Source organism: Strongylocentrotus purpuratus, unplaced genomic scaffold (genome assembly GCF_000002235.5).
Source record: "Strongylocentrotus purpuratus isolate Spur 01 unplaced genomic scaffold, Spur_5.0 spur5_scaffold_1, whole genome shotgun sequence".
Taxonomy (NCBI): Eukaryota; Metazoa; Echinodermata; class Echinoidea; order Camarodonta; family Strongylocentrotidae; genus Strongylocentrotus; species Strongylocentrotus purpuratus.
Genome location: NW_022145594.1, coordinates 1621848 through 1630950, shown reverse-complemented (window position 1 = coordinate 1630950; position 9103 = coordinate 1621848). Strand labels below are relative to the sequence as shown.

The window sequence follows — 9103 nt, the reverse complement described above, 5'->3', positions numbered from 1 at the left end:
TATGGAATATGCTTTCGTACCTTATGGCATACGTGTATATACATGACTCAATGCATTTTCCTTTGTATTTGTACCTGCATCGAATCATTCCAAAAATATCTTTTATTTGTAAAATCCGTTTTATCAGATACCTCTGCAGATCTCTAAAATAATCACACTTTTCGAAAATAAAATCCTGTTTGTTTGCTCCATGATGTAAGTGTTTTCTTATACATCAATCACATTATTCAAAAAATGACGGTACTTCAATGAAGGAAGATAAGTATATAATGAATCCATTTAAAGAAACTAGTCCCATACCCTGACTTTCACGTTTTGGTGAGATCTAAGGTCTTCAACTTTATTTACCCACTTTCATCAGAGTTCTGCAAACCATGGTATTTCAAAGGGAAATCTTTCTACCGATCGCCGATATCAAGGTTGTGGGGGATAACACGAGTAGACATTGTGGACACGAATAAGGAGCACAGGATGAAAAGAAGCCATGGTATTTTTGATATCTTTCGTCCTTATACATCAATCACATCATTCAGAAAATAATAATATGAACAAAATGTCAATGAAGAGCATTTTTGTATTTTATTTGGATACACAATAGGTAGCGCCCAAGTCCATCATCATATATTTTTCTCTCTCCAGTTTTTAAGAACGGAATAATTGATACATGGACATATATTATGTAATGCATTAAAGCAACACTTTCCTACTTGTAGCTACTTGCTCCGTCTTGATAGAAACCAATGCCTAATCAGTGACCATTGGTCCCCCATGATCCTCTTTTTCTTATGTTAATTGAGATAACCACCTGTCCAGTGACCTTGTAGGATGGTATAATCTCTCCTATAAACTAGTACAGATAAGCTTGAAGACTGAAAATATTTTTTGTATCAAAATTATTAAAACCTTTAAATTCAAAATTAATGACTTGGATCTATCTTCTTCTCATGTATTAAATTCTTAATCAGCATAATAACACTTTATTTTGTTTTATCATAGCATCGTTGACATAATTTTTCTCTTTGGAACCATTCACTTCTTCATAGTTAGCTTCTTGGTCAGGTTCTTCGTAGGTACGAGGGTCGGCAGTATCATCGTAGCTCTGAACATCGGTATTACAATCTTGGTAGGTATGGGTGATAGTATTCAAACCTTGGTAGGTATGGGCGTCTGTCTTTGACTGACTAAATACAGGGTTCTCATACTGCGAAGACGAATCAGACTCCTTCCATTTAGACTTAGTAGTGGCTGATTCATTGCTGAAGGTTAATATTATGAAAGAATACATTGCATTCATGACATACATGGGTTGAAAAATCATCAACAACCAATAATTGTTATTATTTGTATTTGTCGTTTTATTTTGACAGGGTAGCCCATTCAGTTATAAAACAAAACTGCTCGACCAAGGGGCCCTGATTAAACATAATTGTATTTACAAAACATATAAACATACATAAGGTATAATGAGCACACACATTAAACAAGGTGTAATGTTGAAATGAGCGGGAGGGGAAATATATTATCATGTAGTATTAAGTAAATTTTAAACTATGTGAGGGAAAGTAGGTACATGTATATAAAAACATGTCAACAAGAGATGTGGGAATTAGTGTGTAACTTTCGAAATACTTGTCATTTACATAATAAGTATTTCAAACAAGTCGTCATTACATTTGAAAAGCGTTATGCTTTGGAATATCTACATTGGACAAAATTACAAACAAGGGAATTAAATAACGTAATAATTTGTTGTTCAAGTACAATCTTAATTCAGCTTGTATTTTCATAGCCATACAGTTTTAGTCCCTTGCGTGGAAGAATACGATGAGAATGAACTGATGAGAAAGACGGGTTAACTACAAGGTATCTATCTAACCTTCTTCGCTTGCAAAAGATGATGATGAGAACTATAACGATAACAATCACAAGAATAGCACCAGCAACGCTTCCTACGACAGTTGCTATGGAACTTGGAAAACCTCCAGCGGAATTTGATTCTATTGGAGAAGAAACAGAAGGTGAAGAGGTTGGTGTGGGAACTAGGATGGTAGTGAAGAGAATGACATAAATTAGAAATACCAAGCTAGTATCACAGATAATGGTTCAATAATAAATAAAGACCCTATGATTCTAAGTAAGCCGTTTTGAAAGTCATTGCAGTTGTTAAAACAGATTAATATCTTGATACAATGTCATTCCAGGTCCTGTTTGTGATTCTGTGTTTTGCAGGGAAGCTTGGGTAGTAAAAGGGAATGGTTTCGTCAACCTGATCTCTGAAAGAATGACAAACAACGTAGGTCCAAAATAAAAAAAAAGTATTCAAATAGCAGGGGGGGGGGGGGCAGAGTGGTTACATTGGTTATGTTTATTGAAGTAAAAGTTAGTTATGGTACTTGCATTGAAGGCCGTGGAAGAAATTATTTCGAAGAACAAAATAAGCAAAGTACAATGGGTAAGTCGGCTTTAGCTCCGGCAGGCGTATTACTCAGTGCATTGAAGAAATGAATCCTACCAGGTACCCACTTACTACATTTTTCAAAGTTCGAATATGGAAAGTGAAGATCAATGTCTTGCCAAAGGAAGTTTGGATGCGGCAGGGATTCGAACCCCGGCCCGTACCGTGTTCACTGTCAGGAACCCTAATCACTAGTCCACAACACATATATCTTGGATGCCTTACCTTCGTCACAGGTGGAACCAGTGTAGCTTGGTGTGCATGTACATGTAAATGGTGATCCATTTACTTCATAACAAGTACCTCCATTCATACAGGGGTTACTGTAACATGGGCCGAGTGCTGGGAATACAAAACAGATTTGCGGTAAATATCAAGAACAAGATAAGACATTGGCAACTGAAATCGTTGTCCTTAGATTAGAATAATCGCTATAGCGAGCTTAATTGTTCTTTATAGTCACATCACTATGCTGCTACATTAAGACATATCAAGTGTTTTCTATCTATTTTTTTTTAAAATATTCACGACAGCTCAGTGTTAGAGCAGAGGTCTTAAGAAAGCCGAGCCGCTAGCACCCTTTAATAAGGCATTAGTCCTCATTACCCAGTTCCTCGGATAGGCCTTAAAGCAGTCAGTCCCCTGGTTACTCAATTCCAAGGTTTACAATGCATATTTAGCTGACAGGTAAAGCAAACCATGTACCTGCGCTAAATACAACTTGTTATTGTACCGAAGTGTCTACCCTGTATTAAGAACATATAATTATACATATATATTATCTTACCTGTACATGTAAAGTTAGGTGTACTCCATGTGCCTGTATGTTGACAGAAGCTGGTTGGTTCATTATCAGGAATATAACCATCTTCACAGGTGTATACAGCTATATCTTGATACACTGATCCTAGTTTCATGTTGGATGAAAGTGTGACGTTTGGTAGGTTTTCCTCACATTCGACGGCTATTCAGGAAAAGAGGAAAGAGTAGATGTATATCATGTCATTCTGCATTCTTTCTCTTGACATCCAAACATAGTGTTGGTACAATTTGTTATATACATTTTGTTTATTTATCACTAGCTCTAACATGAGTATAGATTATTGTAATCCTTCTCGGATAATCATTTTTATTGACGGTAATAATGGGGGAGGTTTCGACGACGCCTTTTTTCATTATTTCAGTATTAAAGTGCGGGTTCATAGAAAATCACAAGTATGGCAAAGAGCGTATTACTAGAAACTGGTAAGCTAACAGTTGGCCATCATGCAAGTTTTCGGTCAATTACATATCGGGTGATTTATAAAAATACAAACAAAACAACCTCCATAGCATCTGGGATATGCGAGAGATTCGCCGGAAAAATAACAATGTTTTAATGCCGTCACAATATGAACCAACCCTGCCCAAGCAGACGACATCTCATAAAGAATGAACATAATTGCAATGCTTTTATTTTTCAAATTATAATGAGTTTAGTGTATAAAAATGTGATGGAATCTTACACCATTCAAAAGGGGATATGACCCTCATTCTGATAACTATATTCTTTTGTTTGTAAATACACAGGATAGGGGTAAATGAACAATAAAAAAAAAAAACACTTTCAAATTAAAAAACCTGCGGAATAATAGCATGGACGTCATTTGTTCCCTCTTGAAACGCTGAACATGCCGGGGTGTATGCAGCTGAAAATACAATGGCGTCCTATTTTGTTTACAAGCGACGGATTCCTTTTTTCTTTTTATCCTTGCATTTTTCATCAAAATGATACCATGCACAGGGTTTAGAGCGAGGCAATAGATTAAACATTTCGCATGAGGGTATTGAAGTAAGAGAAATAACTGAAGAAAAGATGACAAAACAGGCACTGAAATTGTGTGAGATGTCATGGGACATCGTCTGCTTGTGCACATCATGTTCAACATGTGACGTCATATCTCGGCAGCGACCGGAGAGCTTTTCATGTGCTATGTCGGGGATGTATCTAAGCGTTTTGTAATTGTTAATAATCATTACTGCGAATGTTTCCAAGCATTGGCTTTTGATAACCTTGGCCAATCAAAGTGTCACTTTTGCAATAATGACATTAAAGTTAGTTTTTTAAATCAATGAACCTTCTCTTTAAACAGATTTTCAGCCGCATATTACTAAAGTTTGATAATGTAGATATATTAATTGCTATGGGAGGCATGGCTGTTTCTATAGACTCAAGGGGACCGCCCCGGCGGCTTTTTTTTTCCCAAACAGGTTTGCCAATGCTAATATTTCCGGTCATCTGATTGGCTGATATGTTACGTCATTAGCAATGACGTAACCGTTATGGTGAGTGATAGAATTATAGAAATCATGCAGAATCACCTTTCATCAACCCATCGATGGCTCAATCGGTAAGGTCAGCGTAATACAATCTTAGAGTTGTGGGTTCAAGTCTCAGTTTATTCATTTTTTTGGCCTTTATAAATAGTGAGGCAAAACAATAAAAAACCAAAGTCTAATTGTTTGTAACCTCTTTCCAAGCTGCTAATGACGTAGAACATATCAGCCATTGAGAATAACGGAAATATAAGAAATTGCAAACCTGTTTGGGAATAAAAATCTCTCGCCCCGGCGCGCCTCAGGGTCAAAGTAGGGTGTAACGTCCTCGATAGCCAGTATAGAAACAGCTATGCTTATAATATTAAAGCAGTCCATGTATCTTTTATATACCGAATTCACACAAAAAACTACAAAGAATTCTAACCTTGTAGAAAAAATTGGTTAAAACATCACAGAAAATCTGTGACACTGTCTGTTAATCTTCGCTGGAAAGTTGCCCAAATGTTACGATTTGGGAATCACACACACACTGCACTGTACGGTATCCGCGCTCGCACAAAGACACGTTTAACTATGCGGCCCGTTTCTCATTAACTATTGACTGTTAGGCGGGCATGGCTAAAGTCACGACTCGAATTTCGACCAGATGACTAGATTTATTCAACATACTAAAGAGAGTTATATAATTGTCATTACGTTAGCATTTACACCCCCGTCTCTAAGCATGACTTAATACGTTAATGAATTTCGGAAGATCATCTGTAAACGTCGACACAGACCTCACATGAGTTTTCAGAAACAAATATGGTATAGTAGTTCATTCACTTGACTTTCATTTCATTTGTTTATGGTTCGGATCTCATCCCGGCATAAATGTCCTCTGACAAGACATAAATCCACATTAGCCAGTATCAAGCCAGGTGTTAATGGGTACCTGAAAATTTCTGGAGTAATACAAATTCGAGATCCTACAACAAAACGAGGAAGAGCAGTACGTATTAATGATGATGCAATTTTTCTCTGTGGGTAAAAATGATTTAATCGTTATTTATTATTTATAAACATAGCAATCACTTTACCTTCACACGATGGTCTTTGATGATTCCATGCTCCGTTATTCATACACCTTAAAACTCTTTCTCCAGATAATGTATAGCCCTCCTGACAGGTGAAATGAAGAGTAGCATTGACAGAGTAAGTTGTTCTATCGTCTGGTAAACGATTACCATGCAAAGGTTCACCTGGGTCACCGCAAGCAGGAAATCCTTGAAAAATTGAACGATAAATAACCCTAACATGAATCCAGAATATGCTTATCATTTCGGTGCCTAAACTTTTAACAAGAAGAAACGTTTATCTGTTTGAGAGACCTCCAACGCTGTCTCTGCTGAGTGATAGATTACGTGGAACAACAAATTGCCTACATGAATCTAGGGACATCGAATAATTGGATCTAGTCATAATAATAACAATAATAGTTCGTTCTTATAGCTTGTCCGGACCGCAGGCCCTCTCAAAGCGCTTTACAGAAAGATATTATTACACCTTTCATCGGATACAGGCTTACCCGCATACAATGTATGCACGTTCTCCACTCCCTGGGGAGCATCCAGCCAGGCGTCATTTTTACAAGCGTACACTTGCTCATCTAACCACACTAAATTTCGCATCCTACCGGGTACCCATTAAACACCTGGGTGGAGAGTGGCAAATGTAGATCAATGTCTTGCCAAAGAACATTAGTGCCGCGGCGGGACTTGAACCGCGGATCTTGTGATCCACAGTCTGGTGACATATCCACTCGACCACGACACCTAATAATTATCAGTGTCTCAAACAAAAAGTTAATTATTAATGAAATGAATTTTCGATGAGCAAGCAGGTGAATAGCTGCTTGAGATACCACGAATGAGTTTTCTGCTGAGTGACACATTATGATTTTACTGTTTTAGTCCATAGACTGGTGAAAAGTCTCTTTCCTTTCGGTCTTGCGATCTGCTTCATCCTTTTAGAAAACTCTGCTTAATGATATATAAAGTAAAATGTATATTCAAACAGCAACTACCTCCAGTCTCTCCCTAATTGCAGAATAAAAAAAAAATCACTATCGCTTTTAACAGTTTTTGGTTAGGCAGCTACATTTTAGAGCTAAACAAAATTATAAGTATAAATGAAATATTGACATTCGCTTTCCTAAAAAAGCTGAACGTTAGGGATCCAGCGTTAAGTAACTTGAAAGAGTTGCAATCGCTTCATTTTCCTTTAGAATTTGTAAAAATCCAATCTAAAAATAATGTAGATATTAACGTGTACCAACTTATTATCTTGGCCCAAACAGGCGATGAAAATGGATAATCTTGTCAAGCTTGAGACAGAAGAATTCGTTATATTGACGGCTTATATTTCAAAGGTACAGCATGTCCTACCGAAATCATAATAGGATATTCAGTTTGATTGGGCAATTTGACAAGAAACCTTCCATTTAAAATTGAATGATATCCGTTGACAACTGATTAATCCATTCCGAGAATGCAGTAAGAAGTTTGCAGGCCTTTCTCATTCACTCACCTATTTGACACAAAGCACGATGTGTTTCTGAGCAAGGCCGGTCTGCCCACTCATATTGAGAATCAACTCTCATTCTCACGCAGTCATCTGCTTCTTCATTAGGTTGACCCGTAAGCCATGCCTCAAAGATCATTCGAGTTTCTAGAGACGTAAAAATATTTGATACAAAAAACATGAATTTCTCATTGATGTATTGTTCCCTGATGATTAAGAAAGCCGTATGATACACAATATTTCTATTTTTTCTGGACATAAGTCCGGTATTTTATATCCTAAAAAATATATATTCCCATTTTATTCATTTAATAAAGCAGAGGGTATAATTTCTTGGTTCCCTCTCGAAAATTGCATAATTTCTTTTTTAATTACCTTTTTATGTTGTTATTTGTTGTATTAGTTGGTATTATTTTGTATTAGTACTATTATTTTCATTATCATCATCATAATCATCATTTTCATTAAAATATTTGTTTAGTACGTTTACTTGCTATGTGATACTTTCTTCAGCAAAGTGATGGCCTTATCATCACAGATATTAGTAATACCGATCACCGTTTCCAGCCTGACGTTTACGTAATTTAAGTTTTGTAATTTATCATTTAGTTTTCATCTTATTATTTGTTGAAAAAGTGAGTATGGCTGCGACTAGATGGAAAGAAAACACCCAGGAAGGTTTACAATTAAGAAATGTCCTTTGGAAATATTGGTGAACACGTTGTGTATGTTGATAATGGATGAAATGAAACACCAATATCACCAAGACATTGTTAGAAAATGTCATTTATGTTTATCCCTAAACTTAGTTCTATCACAGTTTGACAACAATATATATGACTTACGGTCAGACCAATACCAGGATCGTTCGTTGTTATCGTCATCAAACCCGCCAATCCACCAGGCCGTGTCTTCTCCTACAAAGTTGTTATTCCTCAGATACAGGGCTTGGTCTACCAATAAAGCGTTAGTGCTCTCATCAATTATTTCTGCCAGAAATCCTCCCCTTCTCTCACATTCTCTGGCCCCGTTGGCACAGTTCATGGAAACATCTAGGAATTGAAAACATGTGCCCATGTATTCTAGTACCATTGAAGATCGTGTTAGTCCAAAACTCTGGCAAGGCTGATCTAGAAAGAAATAGCCATGTGTGGGAGAAAAGGGCAGAATATAGTGACTTATGCTTGAAGTTCGAGAAGAAAAAAAAAACACATTAGAAATAATGATCCTCTGTACACGAATACAATTGGGCAGAAAACGAGTTAATCATCATCGTGAAACAGATTACAAAGTAAGATAGGTTTTGACCTTTTAATTAAAAACCACCAAAGTTGTGTACACCTTCCTTTTCGCACTGAATATACATACATATACATATATATATATATATATATATATATGTTATATGTTTGAAAAGATTACATAAACATTCAATAAATCATTTATCATTTATGTAATAGTAAAGAAAAAGAACAAATATACACACAAACATGTATATATATATATATATATATATATATATATATATATATATACATGTGTGTATATTTTACCAAAGGCGTCATTAGAGGGACATTTGGAGTGAAAAGATTATTCATTAAGTAGACATTGTCATTAGGAAGACAATTTGGTGTCCTCCGAACGGTTTTTACGTTTTATTTCTCATAGAAGGCCCATTTTTTAATATTTTTTTATATCTCTCTATTTATGTAATTTTAAACAAGGTTTAGGGTTAGGGTTAGTGTTAGTATTTTTATGATGTCCACT

The 9103-nt window shown here is 36.1% G+C and overlaps 1 protein-coding gene across 2 annotated transcripts; it reads right to left on the bottom strand.

Moving 5' to 3' along the window:
• Positions 1–906: 906 nt before the first annotated feature.
• LOC105446924 (delta-like protein A) lies at positions 907–6034 on the bottom strand. 2 transcript variants are annotated; one of them, XM_030977467.1, is made up of 5 exons: positions 5854–6034; positions 3243–3419; positions 2681–2797; positions 1877–1997; positions 907–1256 (listed from the first exon to the last, which is right to left on the bottom strand). In XM_030977467.1, the coding sequence occupies exons 1-5, from the start codon at positions 5894–5896 to the stop codon at positions 962–964; spliced, it is 753 nt and encodes a 250-aa protein (XP_030833327.1). In that variant the 5' UTR covers positions 5897–6034; the 3' UTR covers positions 907–961. The 2 variants fall into 2 exon arrangements, with proteins under 2 accessions (XP_030833327.1, XP_030833328.1); XM_030977468.1 differs by lacking the exon at positions 2681–2797.
• Between the last annotated feature and the right edge of the window lie 3069 nt (positions 6035–9103).